This window comes from Protopterus annectens, chromosome 2.part1, assembly GCF_019279795.1.
Source record: "Protopterus annectens isolate FY-2018-M chromosome 2.part1, PAN1.0, whole genome shotgun sequence".
NCBI classification, from domain to species: Eukaryota; Metazoa; Chordata; order Ceratodontiformes; family Protopteridae; genus Protopterus; species Protopterus annectens.
Window position 1 is genome coordinate 668590192 of NC_056729.1, and position 23044 is coordinate 668613235.

The following is a 23044-nucleotide window of genomic DNA, read 5'->3' on the forward strand; positions in this document are numbered from 1 at the left end:
GTCCAAAACTACAACCGGGCCCCCCTTGTCCGATGGTCGTATAGTAATCAAATCATTTTTCTGTAGACGAGTCAACGCTAATCTCTCACCCTCAGTCAAGTTAAAACTTTCTATTTTGCAATCAATTTGTGGACCATTATATAAGCTGTTCTCAAAGGCATTCAAAAAAACCTCCAAATGCGGAGGTAATTGCAGAGTAAATACACTTTTACTTTTAAACCAACCCCCATACTCGAAGTCCCGTTCGCCATATGTCAATTTTAATGATAAATTTCGTAAAAACATTCTAATAGCTAGATCAGCTTCAATACTGTCCATATTGGCAGCAGGAATGAAAGTCAAGCCTCTATTTAACAAATTGTGTTCATCCTTTGATAATGTATGCCTGGAAATATTCCAGACTAAAATCCCTGGTTCCACATCCTTTTGATGGTACATACCTGCGTTTGATCGGGTCCCTCTTTCCGTTTCTGTCCTTTCTGCCCTTCTCGGTCCAGGGATTTCTTTCTTCCCGGTCGTATTGGAAAAGGTACGACCAGAAAAGCCTGTGGTCGCAATTTGTCAAGTTGGATCTTCCGGCGCACATCACTGCTGCCACCGGATGGTTGCTGATCAGTGTTTACCTGTGGCCCCATCGTCGGTAGATCCATAGGTGTGGAATACACCGATCCAACCGCTCTTGGAGAAATGGCAACATCCTCATTGCAAACTGCTTGTTCATGGTCTGTACTGCTGCTTGCGTCACCTCCGGCTCTCACACCATCCTCCACTCTTGATCTCGCTTCTGGTTCTTGGCTCTGTAACGAAACATGGCTAGTTTGTCTCGCAAAGCCTCCGCTTATATGTTGTGGCATATCCTGCCTATGTTCATTTTGATCACTCTTTCTTATATGTGTAGTCTCTCCATCAAACACATTATTTTTGGGCCACACAAATACATTTTGTTTCTCAAACTCACCAATGTCCCTACTTAGCTTCTTTTTCTTGTATTCCATCAATTTATTCTCATATCTTAATACCCGATCAATCACATCTTGAATGAACAACTCAGATAGACTTTCACCATGGATGTCAAACAGCTCGTTCTGCTGTTCAACCAGTTTATTCTTGAGCTCAAGCTCAATAGGGTGAAAATAGCCAAGCAATAGTTGGATATAGGCTCGACTAGCCTTCAAATTAATTTCCTGCCATTTCACTAATAGGTCTGGATATGAATTGCCATACGTCGGCATATTCAAAATACGAAGACCTCATGGAATAACATTAAAAGTAAGGCAGGCATCAAGGTGATATCTCTGACACTGTAGCCTCTTGAATCTATACGCATTATTCTCTATGTCTTTTTTCAAGTTTCTAACTAGTTGTTCATCAATTTTATTCACCAACTCAGGATTTACACCATCTAGTGACTTTACATTCATGAGTAGATTGTTAGTATCACTCAAAAAATTTTTCATTCTCATATTCATAGTCAATTCATTTGGCATATCCAACAAACCTGCTGCTGCTCCTTCCATGACCACCAAAGTCCCAGAATTTTATGTCGAAAAAAAAAAGGAAGGCAGAATACCCTTTGAATATCACAAACACCCTTACAAACTGGGAACAGCAGACAAGTTATAATTGTAGGCAAAGACAAAAGTCCATTCAAAAGCAATTGCTTGAGCAATAACGATATCCAACAGCGAGAGTAAAAACAACTAATTTAATTAAAAATGTGGGCGCTTTCGCTGATATAACACTCCGCTTCATCAGACATTTCAAAATGCATTGAACTCAATCAATTCATATATACATAACAAAACTCATTAACCAATTAAAATCAATCAATTCCAATATAATTAACTCATAAAGACTTGACAACAAAAAATGTATATCCCAACCTTGGTCATTGCATTAGTATAAAATAAAACAGTTCATATAAAAATAAAACACCATTCATATCATATATAGCAAAATATATAAATTAATTAGTGCCTGAGGTTTCTATTTTTTAATATGGGTTTTAAAGATACACTTTCATTAAGACCTCCCCCCCTATGTGCACCTAGTCTAAGAATCCATTGTAATTCAGACTTCTCGGTTTCGGTAATAATGTCCCCTAATCTCCTGTTCTCATACTGTATATGTAAAATCTGAAATAAAAATGTATGACTTTCTCCCATATTTAAGGTGTGCTTCGCTATGGCACTATAATCGGGAGAGGATTAGGGACCACATCTACTGTACTGCTAGAGGTCAGGATTATAGTGCCATAGCGAAGCACATCTTAAATATATACATACATACATTTATATATATATATATATATATATATATATATATATATGTGTGTGTATATATATATATATATATGTGTGTGTATATATATATATATATATATATATATATATATATATATATATATATATATAAAAACACATTTTTAACTGCTACTTATCTATTTTCAGGAAGCTCTATGTTCAGGGTTGTACACTTATTCCACAGACTTAGTTCTGATTATAGACCTCAACAATGATAGAACACATCCAGTATCTCAGTTATTTACTCACTATCCGGGCATCAGTCGAAGTAGGGCCAAGACTGAGGAACCGGTCTGTTGTATGGTTGAAGTGTTGGACACAGAAGTTTTTAGTGAAAGGACTATTTTCAGATATAAGGGAAATGAATTATGGAGAACACATGGGTCAGTCCTACGGCCAATACATTTCATTGAGTTTATTTTAGATATATCTGAGTGCACAAAGAACAGGATCAACCTTTTCAGTGAAGACTCAGAGTTAGGATTAACAAAGAGTAATGCAGAAGAGTCTAAAGTAGAAGAATTTGGAAAGGCTTGCCAGGTGACATTTATAGTTCAGTGCAAAGTGCTGTACTTGGGGCTAGGCAGGATGCAACTGATGCCAAAAGAACAATAGAAGGATCTTGGGCTGTTGATCATGCTGAGACTGGATCAACAGGAGGAGTGTGAAAGAGCAGTGGTACCAGCAAACATGAAGTGGTGTATCCTTAGGGTAATAGCCTCTGTAAGCAAAGAAGTATTGCTTGTGTTCTGATTGGCCTTGTCTGATAACAGTGTATGTATTGTGTCCAGTTAAGGAGGCCACCTAAGGAAAACAATGTCAAGCCACTGGAAGGAATCTACAGGAAAGCCAGCAAAAGGGTGCATAGGATGGAGGGGAAAGGTTATGATGGGAGACTTGAGGAATTTGTGTTCTCCCTAGAGACTAGAAAACATAGGGGAGGTGTGTGGTACATATGCTGAAGATTGTCAGGGAGATCTGAAGCAATCATTCTGAGAAAAGAAAAAGGAGGAAGACAGAGGCAGTCAGTTGTAGGGACCAAACAACTCTTTTGATCTGTAAATGTACATAATCACTCCCAGTTCTAGACCCATGAACTAGGCCACTAAAATTAGTGATGAAGAGGGATCTATTAAGGCATTTAAGAGGGCAGAAGACTGTGAGGATGCTCAGGTTGAATGAAGGAATGGGGTAGATATGCATTTATTTATTTATTTTTTCTTTATTTACTGGCTAGGAGGGCCTGTCTGAGGACCCTTTTCAGCCACAGCCTAAGTGTCAAGCACAAAGTAACAGTGTTGAGGAGACCAAATGTAATGACAGCAGTCAGGATCACACACATTTAATAAATGTGTACAGATTATTCATTTTACTATAGCTGAGAACTTGCTTCAGAGAAATTGAAATTGTACATATACAGCAAAATACTGATAGCAACATTTCACAGAAGTATGTAAAAATATTTTCATAAAAGTTGGCATCTTATTCACAACAATTTTGCATTCTAGGATTGATGATAATTGTAGAAAAGTATATATGTGATCCTAGGATCATAGGAGGTTGCTAGGCTAATGACCCTAGTGTCCTTTCAAGACTAGCCAAGTTTTGCCCTTATTTCTGTGATCAGCACCTTTCGCTCTTGTCCAAGAGGGACACAGGTGGAACCCCTGGGATGAATTTACATTTACCCATCCAATTGTCCAGATAGCATTTGAAGAGGGCCAATGAGGTGCTCTACTTGACATGAAGTGGGAGTTAATTCCAAAGGTGTGGTAACCATATAAAGCAGGGTCAAAGATTGCCTTAAATGCAAGGCAGAGATCGCCTCTGAATATTCTGTATGAAACAGAATAATGTGACAGTGATTTCAGACGATTCTCATAAAAGAGATACTGAAGACCTTTAATTTTCCTTGTGAGGAAACTTTGTGATCTGTCCAATTGCAGCAGGTGCTTGGAAAGGTACATACCAAAAAGGGGTATTGTACTCTATTACTGGCCTGATGAGGGAAGAGTACAGGGAAGATATGACCTCTTTTTTTCTGGAGGCAATCCCGTTACTTATGAGATGAGCAATATAGAATGCCCTTCTTACCACTGTGGAGATAGTGATGAGATTCCTGGGCACACTGGTTGACAGCAACCTTACGTTTGATCAGCATGAGTGTGTGCTTAGGTTATTGTTATTGATGTGGTAGTTAGCAAAAACATTGCTCTTACTGAAAGGGATAACAACACATTTTTTGCATTGCATTTAAGGTCATGACTTTGGCATCAGTCATTTGTATTTGTAAGACCCTCTAGTAGGATGTTGACATTTTGTGGAGATTCTATGACTGCTCCCAGTTTGCAGTCAGCAAACTGTCAGCCACAGACCTTTAGATTTAGCTTGTACTTCTGAGAAATAGATTCCAAACAGTAGTGGTCCCAGGACTGATCCCTGTGGAACACTACTGGTTACAGGTCTGCTGTTGGAGGTGGATTCCCCTATTTTGTCTACATGGGTATTATCAGTGAGCCAGTTAGCAACCCATCTAATGATATAAGAGTTGATACCTGGCTGAGTGAATTTATGATGCCTGAGTGGGCGATAGTGTCAAAAACCTTGGCTAAGTCTAGGTAGGCTGTATGCATAGATTTCCCCTCATCAAGTGGCTTGGTGACTGTCTTGAAGAAGTCCACCAGGTTTAACAGGCATGATCTCCCTTTGACAAATCCAAATTGAGTATAGGGTCAAGTGTTTGGGGATTACCTATGTCTTTGCTGATATGGTCCATGGCCTTGCAGATAAGGCTAATCAGGCTAATAGGTCTTTCGTTCCCAGGGTCAGTGGGAGCACCACCTTTGTGCAAGGGGATAACCGTGGCCTTTTTCCATTCAGCTGGGATGAAGCCGGCGCTTAGACTGTTATTGAAAAGAGTACCCAACATGCATATAGCTTCCCAGCAGAAAATCTGAATCAGCATGTACAGTAGATGACTCAGCATTAGAATGTGCAGCTTCATCAATCATACAGTGCCAAACTGTCCTGCAGCGTTCCTGTACAAAAATAGAAAGCTGGCTAAAGTAGTCTAAACTACTCTCTAATCCTGATAAGACTAAACTAATGTTTGTACCTGCTCTCCAGCAATCAGCATATAGTTCTGAAAATCAACTGTAAAGTCAAATATAAAGTCAAATATCTCCTAACAGACCGTGCACTTAAGAGTACAGCTTGCATTTATCTACTTTAAAGTCTCTTATGTTCCTCATCAAGATACACTAACTTACAAGCCTGTCAGTTAGTTAAATTAACCCAAAGTTATAATAAAATGGAAGTATTTGCAAGTAAAACATTAACAGTACAAGTCTACCTTGCAACAAAGGCCTGTAACTGGTTGGTGTTAGCATGTCATCTAACCTACTCTCAACTCAAAGCTGTCCACAGCGTCCACTGTAGTCCAGAAAAATAAAATGACTACAGCCAGTTGTTAAACTGCCACACACCCTGCAGAGAACTGTGGTCACTAAAGCAACACCTAGCATTCATGCAAAAGTCTTAAAATCTTAACAGGGACTTTTGGAATTCAGTACAGGCAAACGTTACAAAAAAAATACCCCATTTAAGAACTCAGTAAAAGCTTTGATACCTGTTGAAGTCTTTCTCGTATATGAACACCACCACTACAAATTTGTGTTTGCTTATAGCATGCTGAATAATCTATGTAGTATTTATAATAGGATGTTTACATGTTAAAATGTGTACACTTTACTAAAATGTGTATCTGTATTCTTAACTCATGTAGCCTGTGCAAGTGAATGCAATGTTAAGCTTTCCTCCCTTGCCCTCCACTGAAAAGGGTTTTGTCCATTCAGGCATTCCTGGTAAATAGGCAAATTAAATACTTATCAATGTTAGTTATTGATAAACACGTATGCTGCCTTGTTGTAAGGCCTCTCTGGGAATAGTTTTGCAGTTACAATTTTTTTCTTGAAAGACTAATATATAATTTGCCTGCATGAACACTGACACTTACCTTTGTGCCATTTGTTTTTGGAATATTTATTCTGGAATATCCCTTTATTTTAACTTAAGTAGTGAGCGGTATATAAGAAACCTAATTTTGGTAACTGCTGTGTTTGGAAAATTGGGAATTCTTTAAAGGTGATCATTAGCTCCTGTTACAATATAGTAGACATACCCAAAAGTTTATTTAAAATGACTGAATTGTAGTCTTGATCTTTCTTATTTTATTCATTGCTGTTTGGGCTATTTGATAGAATTCTGTTATGTATTATGTGCAGTTTTTATTGAAAGTATGATTTTATGACTACGTTTTGTAGATAGATAATGGTTTGCATATAAATTTGACAGCCCTTAAGTACATCACTGCCTTGCTGCCCTGCACTTTGAGAAGCACCGTGCTGCAGAGAAATTACTTGTGCAGATGGTTGGTATAATTGAACATAAATGTACATAAAATTTAACATTTACTGCATAGGTATCCTATTAAGAAGATGCAACAATGCATTGCAGTAATGTTGTGTTATTCTTTCAGGGTTGATCAGAAGACTGATACTTCTCCCAACATTGTCCTGGGCCGTCCAGAAAAATGGTCAAACAGAGAGTCCTCCTTCAGCGACTTGTATGTACAGAATGTTGTTGTTAATGTTCAGAAGTCAGAGTCTAAGAAAAAGCAGCCACAGGAGAGAACCGTAAAGGAGCAACCTGTGTGGATGAGAGAGAGCACTGTGCAAGGAGCTACTACAGATAATGTTGCTGGCAAAAACACTAGTAAGTAAAAGCTGGAGGACATCTCTTTGTTTACTTTTTTGGTTAGTTTTTCATGTAGTCCTGCACTGTAGTTTATTTTGTTACAACATGATATCAATAATTAACTGTTGGTTGATAGTGCAAGTATGAGCCTGACACTGGGATGCCCACTGCATCCAAGAGGTGTACTAGACTTGAGAGGTAGAACAAAACAGCAGCAGTTGGGCTCTGGTTCCTTCTGTATTTGAAGTGCTTTTCATTGTGATTGTACTATACCTGTTTTGTAGTTTCCCAAGAGAAGTTGTTTGCTGTGGCATTTGTGTGCTCATATTGCACATGTAACTTTGATTCTCTTGCCAGCTGTGTTATGTTCTATTCTTTTTTATTAAATTCACATATATTAAGTAATAGCACAGGTACACATACATTAATAAAAAAAAAAGAAAACAAGCCACGACATTCTTTATTTTCATGCAATATACATGTTTCTTTAATAATTCTTATTCATTCCAGCATTACATAAATGGTTCAAGTCCTACCTTCCCTAAAATTTCACTCCTCCTGAACATTATTATGCATGCATTGTTCCCACAAATTCCATTTATTTCTATATTGTTTGCTGCTTGTGTTTTCTCATGATCCCACCTGTAATTTTATCTCCTTTACAACATTCAGTACTTCAGTTACAGTTGATTTTAGATTCTGATTTCCATTTTTTAGTAAGTGCTTTTTTGGTAGCCAGTAGCATTATATTTAGTATGCCCTTAATATGGCTAGGCAATTCAGTTTCTAAAAAGCAACTCAAATAATTGTTTCCGTAGTTACGCCAGTTTGCTCCCCAAACATTTCTAATGAAGTACCTGTAGGGAATTTTCAAAATCTGCCAACTCATTACATTCCCAAAAAACATATTCCCAACTAACCCTCTCTTTCCCATCACACCCCCAACATTTGCTGTATACATATGGAAAAAATTATCTGATGTCTACTTGGGGTATAAAATAATATTTATGCAAACAATTTCCATGAAAATATCCTAAATTTTTTTTAATTTTGTTTCATATTTGGGAGACATACAAATATCCTCTCATTTTTTTCATTGTATATAGCCTTTCCATTATCATTCCCCAGTCTGGTCAGAATTAATTTATTTTCAAATAACTGTTTAATAGTTTGCCTTTAAATACTAATTATAGTGTTTCTCATACAAACGTCTTAGAGTTCATGATTTAGTAATTTCTTGATGTAATAGCCTGCACCTGTAGACAGACCATGTCCAGCTGCAGGGGGGCATTGCTGGTGGAGAGAGAAACAGCAAATAATTTTGCAAATGCATGTAAAAGATCACCTCAGATGATAGGAAATTATCATTTTACATGCATTCCATGTCCTAATATGTTTGCTCAGAAAATGAAATAATGAAAAAAAAACGTTTTCCTCTTGTCTGCAATGCAAATCAAGATCATTATTTGAAACTTCCCCCTGTAAAACACCAGGGGGAACCACCAATGATTTAATACACACATGATCAGTATCCTCCCCCCAGCAGCCCAAGATCACAGTGTTATACTGCTTATATCCAGCCTTTAACTTGTTACAATCAAGAAAAAGTGCTTTCTTACTTTAACATCACTAACACAAACAGTAGTCCTTGATAAGAATCCCAAAAACTCACATTAAAATACTTCTGCGTATTGTACATGACTACTACTTTATATTCCAACAAGCAGTTTACTTTAAAAAATGTATTATACATATATTGCTAATAAAAAAAGAACCTTAGTTACATCTTCAGTCCTTACTTTATCCTTTTAAATATTAATGACAAAGTGGGAATTTATGCTTCAGAGTCCTGACACCAATTTAATACAGCCCATAAACTTTGTCTTTTTTAGCTACTTCTTACAGAAGCATAGTTCATATATTCAGACTGAATGTTATGGAGATGACAGTTTTACATTTCTTTCATTTGGGTCTTTTTCGCCATTTAAACTACCCAACTTTAGTGTCTAGTTGAAGTCTAAGGAACTCCTGATTTCTCTACTCAGCTCCTCACAATTTTTCTGTCACTGAATCATTTTTGTTTGAGCCATTTTTGTCTGGGCTTTGCTGTTGTCAGTAAAATGAGAAGCTGAGTTCCTTCAGCTTGTTGGCCCACTATTTGCTGGGTAAACATTTATTTTATATCCTCCTCACCCTGTACTGCATCGCAAACTGTCTTTGAGCCAAGAGAAAAATATTCTAAAAACAGCTGAGTATAGCAACTTGAATACCACACATGCTTCTCTACATCCTCTGACTGTAAGGATACATTCACATGTCCTCTTCATAGTGTATTATGAATAATCATTTTCCACAAATACTTTGTTTTTTCCAGTTGGTAATACTTTTCCCTTCTGCAACAGTTTTGTCAGGAGCAGCTCTTTCTTCTGGTATGATTACATCTTTACTTGATTTCTTTCTCATGATCAAATTTGGAGCATACACATGGTATGCCCTTTCAGTTAATTAACCCTACTGTAGAATATCAGTCCAGTGATTTATTTGTACTTTCATAAAACGAATGGAGTCTGTGTCTTCCAGTTCCTCTGGTATGGCAGAAAATCTCAGGTTTTCTATGTATATTCTGTCTTCTAACTCCATGTTTTTTGAAACCGTTCTTCTTGAGAAGCCTTGTATTCAGAAACTCTTTCCTTTGTTTAAGTCTCTGATGTCTGCAGGTATTAAGTTCATCTGAATAGTTATGTAAAGCTTCTTCTAGCCTTTCCAGTATTTTGTGCTGTATCTGCATCAGACGCACCAACTACAGAAGAAGTTTATTACATTCTGTTTCCCTTTGGATCATTACTGTTCTATTAAAGTTGTCATATGTTTGCCTTCTCTCTACAAAACCACACTAATCCATGTCTACCAATTCTGGCAACTTTTTTGCCTTCTGTTAGGTAGTATAGACATGAGCACTTTATAATCGTGCTTTAAAACTGAAATTGGACTCTATGAAGCTGGACCTAATAGGTCTTTACCATCTTCAGGTATTTTAGCACCCACAGCTTTTTCCCAGGATGTTGGTTTACCCCCTCCTTTTAAAACACTGTTAAACACCTTTCTGATTTTTATCACTTTTTCCCCTCTTAGCTTCCAAACTTCCACCAGAATATGATGTATTCCTGGAGACTTCCCTGCAGATTGTTTATTCATCACCATTTTATCTCATTTCCTCTTGTGTTAACTATAGATTGTTCAGCCTCATCTACCTCTGAACTTGTCATATTTAAGTCTTCCATAAATATTTCTATTTGTGCTTTTTTTATTTCCCTACTTATCTGCTTTATATAATTTTTCATCAAATGTCTGAAATATCTCTAATATCTGTACATTATCTCTGGTTATTTTTCCTGTTATAGGCTTCCTATGTTTGGCAACAATTTTTTCTACTTTCTGTTGCCTAAGTTGCTGTGTCAAGCATTTTTGTGCTCTGGAGTTATTACCAAAAAACAGTTACTTAACAGTAAACTTTCTAAACTCCTGCATATTATCCAGGTTATTGGGCAACATATTATCCAGGTACTCCATTATTTTCTTTTTGTTGCTCTGCAGTTGCACGTCGTCTTCTTCTGTGAGATTCCCCTTATTTTATATGTTAACCTTTGTCAGCCCCTCTAAATAATTATTGTTACTTAACAGTATCTCTTTTTCTTTTATTTCAACCCTATTCTTAAACTTTCAATTTATCGTACTCAATAGATATAACTTCTGGAGCACTTTCTATCTTCCCTACTAACTCACAAATAATTCAAACTACTCATTTCTTAAATTGCTCTCTTTTTAGCAGGTAGGTGGAGAAGCACCAGTATCTCATCTTTATTTCATTACCCTGCATTTTTATCTTAGCAATTAATGTTCCATAATCTGAAATAGTTATTGAATGTGTGTCAGAGTTCTCAATTAAATGCTCCTGTGAAATATAGTGTAACCCAGTTGTTGTGGCTTGGAGAATAATATGTAAATTCTCTGAGGTCCTACTACTGGGGGTTGGGGGTTGGTATAAACAGTTAAGTTGTCTACCTGACAGACACAAGCTATGGGGTTTGATTCTCACCCTTGGAAGGGAAATTTTTCTAGCCGAAAATACCTCTCAATGGCAGCTAGCCTAATGCATAGCTGTGAACCTTTGAATTCACATCTTCCATACCATAAACGTCTTCAGAAATCGAACTTCTTTTGCTATATTTTTCATCTAACCCCCCCCCCCCAAGATACATCCTCACTGTTGCAAATCAAATTTCCAGTCTCCACCTGTAAGTAATATTCCATGCTGAAAGATGAGAATTTCTCCCAAATTTTTTAAGCTTCATAATAGCAGCTTTATGTGGAATATAAATACAAGCCAGAGTAGTACTTATTCCTGGGTAGTAATCCCTTACTACCACAAATCTGCAATTATCTCATTTTCCCTCTTCTATCACTGTTGGAGCTCCTCTACGAATCAATATAAATACTGTTTTTATTTCTTTTGCCCCTGATATTCTGTTGACTACCCATCCTAAAATACTTTATCAAATTCTGCTGAATATCCATTTTAAAATCATTTTTTTATCAAATTCACATGCTTGCTTCTTTCCAAACATGTCTCCTGTAGCATTGCCTTTTACAGTCTGCATTTCTTACTATAGTTGAGTATTCTTTTCTTTTTGTCTGGACCTGGGAGACGATTCACATTCCAAGATCATATGGAAAATGTTGCCATTATGATAAGAAGTCATTATTCCCACCTATTGTGTATGACGGCATTTTTGAATGCCTAATTCCCATTTTTGTGATGCATGTACCCACTAATATTTGGTTAATCCTTTATACATTTTTTCTTATCATCAGCACTGGAAACTCTGTTGCATTGTACAAGACTTTTTATTTTAATGACAACCCTCAAACAAAAAAAAAAACACACACACACACATGCCCCCCTAACTTGTTAACACATAAAACTATGTATATGTTCAAATAATGAAATTAGCCTTGCTAATAGGAACAATTCTCCCAATTAGACAGCTGCAAACACCTAAAATTGAGGCTATCCTTGCTAAGACGCATGTTATTGCCTTTGCTTCTACTAATTGGTGTCTCTTCATTATCATTATTCCCCTCATAGATGTAAAAAACAACTTGCATGCTTTCAGAAAACATTAACTTTTAGCCTTGAAGAAACCAATGTTCTGGCTTTTTATTCCCCTGTTATCAGGTTTTCTCCATGGAAACGTAATAGAAAAAAATGCAGTCCTCAACTGCAGGCTTCTAAAAACAAACTGAAACATTTATTACTAAAGGAAGACTTTTCCTTATATTCACTGTTCTCTTATTTACTTGTTTCCAGTTAAAATTTATTAGATTAAGCCAATGGTCTTAATCCAGACATTCACTTATGCAGAAGTAAGAGAAAGCATATCAGCTGTATGTATATTATAATCTGTGTATTTCTCCACTCCACCCCCACCTCAATAACCCAAGATTACAGCCTATTAACTTAAACATGCTTTTGTCTAGCCTTTTGTCTCTCTTATTGTATTGTAATGCCTACAATTCTTAAATACTAAAAATAACAAAGAGAAGAAAGGCATCTGTTTACTTTATCACATAGAAGAATAACTAAAAATGCTTTACAATAAATATACAATTTATAGCATGGACACTTTCATAGAAGTACTTATTAAGAACATAACTTGTTTTATTTACATCTACCTTTTTCTTTCCTCTTCCTTTCCCCTCAGTGTCCTTTGAAACATTAATATCAAGTGATGCAAATGACTTTTAGTTTCCCACAAGTTTAACAAAAGTCCACTCTTTCCACTTTTTCTTATAAAGTCGTGTTTCACAAATGCGGTTGATGCTTTGCAGTCTCACATTTATTCACTAATTTCTGTTTTGCTGATCATCTTCCTGTTCATACATTTCTCATCTACAGACTCTGGTTCAATTCCAATGTAATCCCGATTCGTCTAGTCAACTCCTGTGCTTCTCTCTGTCCTCCAAGCATTTTCCATTGGAACAGTGTGAAAGGTTTCACTGGCAAAGTCCCTACGTGCCTTTATTACCAGAGGAATGAGAAGCATGGTCCTCTTCTTCTTGATGGCTCACTTTTTGTTGGACAAACTTTTGTGTTTCCTGTTTAGCCTATTCTGCATCAAAAATGACTTAGATTCTCCAGGAAAAAAAAATTCTGAAGACAACTGGATACTGCAGCTCGAATCTCACACCTGCCTCTCGACATTTCCTGATTACCAGAATACATTTGTTTCTCTTCCACCTTGTGTATAGTGAATAATAATTTTTCACAAATACTAGAATATCTCCAATTTTTAATACTTTGCCCTTTTGCCACAGGTTTGTGAGGATCAACTCTTTCTGCTGGTAGGTTTGCATCTTTACTAATAAAGGTTTTGGCTGCTTTCTCATGCCCAGATTTGGAACATATGCAGTGTCTGCCTATTCAGTTGACAGTTCCTGTTGTGGAATACCAGTCCAGTTGCTTATTTGTACCTTCAGAAAATTAATACAGTCTGTTCCCTATAGCTTCTCTCGTACAACAGAAAATCACAGATTTTCCCTCCTACTCCGCCACTCTTCTTTGTTTAAACCTCTGGTTTTTGCAGTTATCAGCTAATTTGAATATCTATTTAAAGATTTTACCATTTTCCAGCCCCTTTTTAAAGTTAAAATACTCCTTCAGCTTTTTGTTTATTTTAATCAGCTTTGAGCACATTTGACGCTATTTTTCCTCTAGATTACTGGAAGACATGTTGAACCAAAGCCAGAGCTTGAACTTTCTGAACAGCAGCAGGATTCTTCATGGTCAGTGTTTTTTCTTTGCCTTTCCTAGGTGAATTTATTTTAGGCTGTTTAAGTTGCTGCTTTGCTGGCATCCAGGCAGTGTACTTATTAGCCAGTAGCTGAATTTACTAAAAGTGGCGTAGTTCCTACCCCCTTGTCCTTCAGCTCTCCCAGTGTGAAAAAATAAGCTGAAGTTAAGCTGTTAGTGTGCAGCTATCTTGGAAAGTTTTAATTCTTAATTATTGACCCTCATCTTCCTCTAACTTTGGCATAATTAAGGCTTCTATTACTATCTACATGTGTGTTTTTTTCTAATTTGCACATTCCTCTGTGTGTTAAACTTTTCTTAAACTTTCCAAAATATTTATAAAACCTGTATAGATTATTGGCTTATTGTTTTTGTCATTGGCTCTATAAGCTTGACAACAATCCTTTCTACTTTCTGTTGCCTAAGCCATTGTGCTTAAACTTTTTGTGCTAGAGTTGTTAAAAAATATTTCCTTGACAACAACTTTTCTAAATGCACATATGCATATTGTCCAAATACTCATTTATTTCCCCTTTTGCACACTGCAGTTGCTCCTTTTTCTTATTATGTGAAATTCTCCTTATTCTTCAGTGCTTAAACCTTTGTCAGCCCCACTAAATAATTCCTGTTACTACTTTCCCATATCTGTTTCTGTTTGATCTCTATCTCACTTTTGAACTCCATTGTAATTTTATCATAGTCACTAGCTATCCCTTCTGAAGAAATTTCTATTTTCCCTAATAACTCTCAGAGAATTTCCTCTACCCATTCCTTAAATTTCGCCCTTTTTAGCAAGTAAATAGGAAAGCACCAGTTTCTAATTTTTACTTCCTTACCATGCATCTTTATCTTACTTTTAATTGGTGCATGGGCTGAAATAGTTATTGGTTAGGTGTTAAAGCTTTCAGTTAAATAAATACTGTCCAGTGAAATATCATTTCTCTGTAGTCCTGCCCTGTTGTACATTGGTGATTAATATGCAACTTCTGTCTTGAGTTCCAATTACAGAATTCACATCTTCCATACCAAGTATTCTTTCTCATGTAGTTCTTCAGAAATCTACCATCTTTAGTTATATTTTCCATTCTAGGTCCTCCTGCAGCATTCTCACTATTTCAAATCAAGTTCCATTCCCCACTCATAAATAATAATCTTTGTTGAAAGCTGATTATTTCTTCAAAAATTGTTCTTAATTTCATTAATAGTAGTTTTTGGTGGAATATAAATACATACCAGTATAATTCTCCTGCCTTGCTAATAGACCCTTATTACCACAAATTTATTATTATTGCCTTTTTTCTTCTATCATTAGTGGAACCCCCCCAGACAATCAGTATTATTACTCCTCTATTCCTTTATCCCTGATGTTCTGCTGAATGTCCATCATGAAATCCTTTTTGTCAAATTCATATTTTCATTTGTAGCCAGACTTGTACCCTGCAAACATTGCTATTTGCTCACTGCTTTCTAATACCTCTTTGATTTGTCTATACATGTAAGCCTATATATATATGTATATATTCCCTTGGTAATATGGACAGGATAGTTATTATAATGGAAAACTATTCCTCCCATGTATTATATATGGCAGTTCTTTTGAATGTGTATTTGCAACCTTCACCGTACGTGCATACACTGTTGTTTGGCAGGCTGATCTTTTTATGCAGTTACTTCTTTTCATCTCCATATGAACCTATATCACATATTCAGGACTTTCTGCTTCAATGAAACCAGTCAAACAAACACAAAAAATAGATACATTTTAGACACCCCCCCCACACACACACACACACACACACACACACACACACACACACACACACACACACACACACACACACACACACACACACATATCCTTTTAACTTAGAGCAAACATACAAAGTCATGTACATTTTCAACGAATGAAGTTTAACCATCCAGGTAGGAGCTGCTTCCCCAAATCAAGTATATTTACAGTTTTTTTCTATCTGGCTTACTTACAGGTGAATAATTAAATTACTGAATGTAAAGCTTCCGGGTTTCATCCAAGTTTCCTTCCAGTAAAAGAATTCCTGGTGTTTGTTGGTGAGACAGACAGAAAATCATACGTTTGTACTTTTCAAACCCATTCTTCTGTAGCCACATTTCTTCAGTTCTGAATAATATTTCTTCATTTCTGACACATTGTAATATCTAGAAGGACAATAAATAAGAGCTGGATACTGCATATTTAGTTTTACTTCAATAGGGTATATACTCAGACTGAGATTTCTTTAGAAAAAATTGTGTACAATGATATTCATCACTGTGCGGCTCATTAATATTAAAACTGTATACCCATATCTAACACTGTTCAGAGCTAGTAGTAGAGCTACTAGTAAAACTGAATATGTACTATAGAAAGTTCATGCCAACTTCTTTGGACTTTGGAACTGACTTTCTACTACCATGCCAAAAGTTAGTATTTAAAAAAATCTACATTGTTGTATAGCACAGCTAAGAGATCATTGGATGCTTTGGATTTGCTTCTCTTTCACCCAGAAGATAATCTAAATTCTTAAGTGCAAACATATAAAGGCATTTGTTGGACCTCTTAGTCTCTTTTAAAATGTTCAAGGACATTGCACTGGAAAAGGTGCCCCAGAATCAAAAAGAAAAAAACAGAAAAGGTGCTTTGATCTCAAAAGTGAAGTATGGCAGACTTCCAAGATGGCTGTGCACTGCTCAACAGCTTAATTTTATTTATTCCAGTGTGAAAAAAGAAGATGACAAATTATTACAATAGTAAAATGCAGTTACTGGCTTGTAACTACACAGCCTGCATGCCAGCAAAGAAGAAATTTAGAGAACCTGAAAATAAAATTAACAAACAAGGTGAAGAGAACATACTGTCTGGGAAGAATCTTACAGCTCTTCAGTGAAAAGCAGTTCAAGCTTCAGCTTTGGTACAAGAGATGGCTTCCAGTAATGTAGAGGGAAAATAAATAAAATGCACTTAGAAGTGATTGAAATAAATGAAAGATTGAATGAGTATATCATCTCAAATAACAGAAGTCTGGAAAAATAGAAGAAACTAGTCAGCTGTTCATATGAATTGATGAAACTGCAAAAAATCTGAGGTTGAAATGAAGAAGAAAAAACTGGCTGAGCACAAGACTTCTCAAGAAGAGTTGTTTCAAAAAATTGTAGAGTTAGAAAACAGAGCATGCAGAGAGCTGGAGATTTTCTGCTGTACTAGAGAAACTGGAAGAAACAGACTGCACTAATTTTATGAAAGCACAAATAAGCAATTGGATTGATATTCCACAGCAGGATTTGTTAACTGAAAGGGTACATCAAGTGTATGCTGCAAACCTGGCCATAAGAAAGCAGCCAAGACCTTTACTAGTAAAGATGCAATCATACCAGCAGAAAGAGTTGATCCTGACAAAACTGTGGCAGTATGGAAAGTATTAAAAAGACAACAGTGTTTGTGAAAAGTGATTATTCATAAAGCAGAAGTGAAGCAAATGTATCCCTGTAATCAGGAAATGTCAAGATACAGGTATGAGATTCATGCTGTTGTGTCCAGTTGTCTTCAGAATATATTTTCTTGCAGGATCAGACACTTTTGATTAAGAATAGGCTGAGGAGGAAATAACATTTTTCCACAAAAAGTGAGCTAGCAAACACAAGTGGACTTTGCTTGTCATTCTTCTGGCAGTAAAGCCCATAGAGAGACTTTCCCAGTGAAACATTCTCCAGTGTCCTAAAGGAAAATGGTTGAGAGACTGAAGAAAAGCACAGGAGTACCTTAGACTTAACCAGAGCTTGTCTTTTGGAGATGGAGATGAACAAGAAGATGACCAGCAATACTAAAATTTGTGAATTAATGTGAAGCTATAAAGCGTCAGTCACATTTGTGAAATATAACTTTGCAAGAAAAAGTGGTTGAAAAAGGCATTTTGCTGACTTTTTTTAAACTTCTAGGTGGACTATAAAGCATATATCCCAGTTTGTCATTAATGTTTAGGACCCCTAAAAAGTCAAAAGTAACTATGTAAAACATTTGTTTGTTCTTAGCAGTATCTGTGTAAAACATTTTATTATATAAACTGCATGTTATATATAATTAGATAGTTTTGTGTAGTGTGTAGTTAGGGATATTTTAAATGTTAGGTGGAGTTTTTTTAGTGACTGTTGTATGTGTTAAAGATATTATCCCACTCAAGCCTATAAAACCTTTTTGTGTACTTCTAGTTCACACCCATAACAGCTTATGGCATCCAGAACTTTTTTGGGACTGGCTTCTGTAAGTGACTTACAGATAATAATAGATAGTATTAGAAAGAGCAAGGGGGTGTTAATAAAATTATACTAAGATTGTCAGTCTATGATGTCCTGCATTGGAGAAGTTCATTGTTCTTTTCCACTTATTATTTATATTTTCATATTTATGTTCACATTTTTCATAACTGAGATATCTACATTTTATTGAGTCATATGGAGTGAAACACTGATGTGGAAGACAGGACAAATCAGTGAAAATGCTGGCTTATATCACATTACATGGAAATATTACTAGATGTTGGTAACTATGAAAATAAGCAATCTTTCTATATTCACTTAATTTTAAAAAAGTGACTTGCAAGCTGTTGCATGACATTGGGTGAAACCTTAGATGCTGTTGAAAAACTGTGTGATATTTGCACTGTAAGTTGCACATCTTGAAAGATATCTAGTATCATTTGTATTGCTACTTGTATAATTAATCATGTGTTGTCATATTTCTGTAGATATCTGAATAAACATGTACTTATAGAGGAATATATTATGTGAAAGCTTATATCTGGTTAACCTTTTTTCTAGGTTGTATAGTTTTTAAGATATGGACATTTGTTAAAAGTTTAGATAAAATATAATTTTAGGTTTATGTGCATTATAACACATTACAGTATTTATGGAAAAGACTATGAATGCACTCGACTGTAAAGGATATGTCTTACTGATAACATTGCTATTTGTACAGTTTTAATATATTTTATTCATAACATATTTACATTTGCATATGGTATGCTTATGTTTATTTTTTTCAGAAAATGCTTTGGAATGAAAAATGTATGTAGGCTACTAGAGGTGTGACATTCCACACCATATAGGTGTGAATGAGTTAGTAATCAAGTACTTTTTTAATTTGTAAGAAATATAGCTTTTATGGAATAATGAAAAGACAGCCTGGATAAAAACAATTTTAATGTTAGTATGCTGTGATCTTGGGCTTCTGGGATGGGGTTGGAGTATAAAAGTACACTGTTTATATTACGTGTAGAATTAAGATATTTTCCCTTATTTTTACAAGGGTAAATGTCTAAATTACTTTGGTTTAAGCTATAAACAGGTGTTTTTTTGTAAGCAGGTTTGTTTGAAAAGTGACAAAATTATGAAAGCAATGAAAAATGTTGAGTTCTTATATCTGTAAAGATATTACCTTGTTTTTTTTTCCATTGCCAAATGTTCAGTGGGAGTTGAGAAGTTGGTAGCTAGCTAAAGGCAGTTGTACATTCTGTTCTGGTGAAATTTACAAAGGTTCATTGCTGACTACTTTTACATGGAGACGAGCTGACTGCAATTGCAACAGTTTGAGAGTTCTCAGCATTCGTTGCTGAGGGAAACACAAAATGTAAAAGTACAACAGCAATCATTTCTGTAAAAAAGTTTGAAATTATGTGAAGTGAATGAGATGCCAGCCGCTCTAGCAGCCTTAATACAGTAGTGCATCTAATAAAACAGTATACAATGTATTTTAAGAGAGCCAGTGCACTTTTTCTTAGAGCTAAACATCAGTATTTTGTGAATGCATACTAGAGAGAGAATCAGCAGTTAGTGCAAGTGGAAACACAGGCATGTGCTTTAGCAAGGGTAACCTTAACTTTAGGTTAGGTAATGCATATTCGTGTAGCTGTTGATTTGGGAGTAACTGTTCTTATCTGGACTGTTAAACTTCATTTTTGAAGATGCAAAAATATTTATATTTTGTTTCACTAAAACAAACTCTTGAAAAATGTATCATAGGCTCAAATGGAGATGAGAAGAAGCAACTGTATAAAAGATCATTTTCTCAAATATTAAGTGAGTGCATGTAATATGAAAGGTGGAAATACACATTAAAAAAAACTGACGTGTAACAGGTGAGAACAGCACCTTTTTATTAGAATGGCTATATTATCTATATTATCTTAGAACATAAATGGCCTTATAGGTATAGACAACAAAGAGCGTATTGAATTATATTAAGAAATGCAGAGAGCATGACTTTCCAAGATGACTGCACGTTGGGAGAGCTGAAGATAAGCTGTTAATCAGTGTGAAAAAAAAAAACTGAAGGGCAAGGGCTAGAAACTCTGTAACTTTTAATAAATTCAGTTACTGGCTAGTAAGTACACTGCCTGGATGCCAGCAAAGAAACCTTAAAGAATATCTGCTAGAAAAGATGAAGAGAAAAGAGCGACTGGGAAGAATCCTGCAGTTGTTATGCAAAGAGTAGTTCAAGCTTCAGCTTTAGTGCAAGACATGACTTTGAGTAATCTAGAGGAAAAAAATAAGTCAAATGTACTCAGAGCTGATTAAAGTAAAATAAATGAAACACTGAAGGTGTATATTAACTCAAATTGAAGACACTTTAAACAGATTTTTAGATGTGGTGCTAAAACTGCAACAATTACATGTCAAAATGAATAAAAAGCTGGCTGAGTATGAGACTGTTCAAGAAGAGATGTTTCACAAAGTGGTAGAATTAGAGGAAAGAGTACATAAGGAAAATCTGAGATTTTCTGCTGTACTAGAGAAACTAAGAGGAAAAGACTGTATTAATGTTATGAAGGCACAAATAAATTGACTGGTATTCCACGACAGGAACTGTCAATTGAAAGGGCATACCATATGATGTGTATGCTCCAAATCTCACCATGAGAAAGCAGCCAAGACCTATATTAATAAAGATGTAAACCTACCAGAAGAAAGAATTGATCCTTATAAAACTTTGGCAAAGGGGCAAAGTATTAAAAGTTGGAGACAGTAGAATGATTCTGTAAGATGATTATTTACTGTATACAAGGAAGAAGAGAAGCAGTTTTATCATACCATCAAGGAATGTCAAAACACAGATTTGAGAGTCAAGCTGCTGTATTCAGCTGTCTTCAGAATATTTTTTCTGCTTCTCTGCTTCTCATTCTTCTGATAATAAAGCACATGGAGAGACTTTGCCAGTGAAATATTTTCCACTTTTCCAAAGAAAAATGCTTGAGTGAGAGAGAGAGAGAGAGAGAGAGAGAGAAAATCACAGAGGTTAACTAGAAGAATCAGGAGTTCCTTGGAATTGAACTAGAATCTGTATTTGGGAGATAGAGGTAAACCGGAAGAAGACCAGCAACTCAGAAATTAGTAAATAAGTATGAGACTCCAAAGCATCAGTAGCATTTATGATACAGCTTTATAAGAAAAAATGGAAAGAGTGGACTTTTGATGACTGTGTTAAACTTGTGGGGAACTGAAAAGCATTTGCCTCAGTTCATGTCATTAATGTTTGGAAGGACACAGAGGGAAACGGAAAAGGAATGAAAAAGGTAACTGTAAGTAAAACAATTTCTGTTCTTAACAGTATTTCTATTAAATTTTTCACATTATAAATTGTACATTTCATAGTAAAGCATTTTAGTTGTTTTTGCGTGTGATAAAGATACACAAGTAAACAGATGCCTTTTCCCTTTCTGCTTTTTTAGTTAAGAATTGTAGACATTACAATGTAGAAAGAGAAAAAAGGCTAGACAAAAGCATGTTTAAGTTAGGTTTACCTTTATAATGTCGACTGTTTGAAGTCAAACAGCCATATCACCGAAATGTTTCTGCGAAACCCGAACTGCAAAAACTTCAAAAATGCGATAAAAACACGAATGTTGATATTTCTGACCACCCCACACCTACAAACAAGTGCTAGCATGGGTCAAAAAGGGGGCAAGATTTTGCGGGTTCAGAACTTTGGCATTCGAGGGTTTGAGAAGTCACAGTTCGGACATCGCGGAAACGGGTTTGATATTCCGGCTGTCAACATTTTAAAGGTAAACCTTTAAGTTAATAGGTTATAATCGTGAGTTGTTGAGGTAGGGGATGGGGTGCAAAAGTACACAGATCACAATATATGTAGAGGTGATATGTTTTTTCTTTTGAATAGGTGAATGGATTAAAAACCTTGGCTTAATCTAATAGGTTTTAAGTGGAAACAAGTAAATAAGAGAACATTGAATATAATAAAAAGTTTTCCTTTAGCAATACACGTTTCAACTTGCCTTTAGAAGCATGCAGCTGAGGGCTACATTTTTTCTGTTTGTTTCCGTGGAGACAAGCTTATAATAGGGAATAAAAAGCCAGAACACTAGTTTCTTCAAGGCTAAAAGTTAATGTTTTCTGGGGGCATGCAAGTTGTTTTTTCACATCTGGAAGGGGAAATAAAGAAAAAAGGGCAGGCAGCAATTTACATAGAAGCATAGGCAGTAACATGCATCTTAGCATGGATACTTTCAGTTTTCGGTTAATTAAGGCTTGTGCTTCCAGCTGTCTGTGTGGGATCATTGTTTCTATTAGGAGGATTACATGTCATTATTTGAAGTACATATTTTTGTGCATTTGTATTAAGTTAACAGGCTATGGAGTGTTGTGTGTGTGTGTGTGTGTGTGTGTGTTAGTGAAGGTTTGCATTAAAACAAAAAGTCTTGTAAAATGTGAAGGTCACAACATTGATGATTAGAAACAAAAATGTATAAAAGATTAACTGCCAAACAGTAGTGGGTACATGTGTTACAAAAGCTGGAAATAGACATTTAAAAGGCCTTCATATATAATAGGTGGGAATAATGACTTCCTATAATGGCTGCACCTTCCATGTTATCTTGGAATGTGAATGGTACCACAGGCATAGACCAAAAAAGGAAGAAAATTAAATTAAGAACTGCAGGGAGAAAATAACAATACTACTGGAGACACATTTGCAAAGATGTGAACATGTGAATTTTATAAAGAGAGTATTTCAGTATGGATATTCAGCAGAATATCAAGGAAAAGGAATATAGGAGTACTTGTATTAATTGCTAGAGAAGCTCCAATAGTGATAGAAGAAAACATG

General features: G+C 35.7%; 1 protein-coding gene across 1 annotated transcript in view; it reads left to right on the forward strand.

Annotated features, from left to right (window-relative positions):
* The window catches only part of LOC122794195 (general transcription factor IIE subunit 1-like), a 480389-nt gene that overhangs the window by 439862 nt on the left and 17483 nt on the right, over nucleotides 1-23044 (forward strand). Inside the window, exon 4 of the mRNA XM_044062408.1 lies at nucleotides 6841-7076. Coding sequence (XP_043918343.1) covers nucleotides 6841-7076 — 236 coding nt within the window. The remainder of the gene's footprint in view (nucleotides 1-6840; nucleotides 7077-23044) is intronic.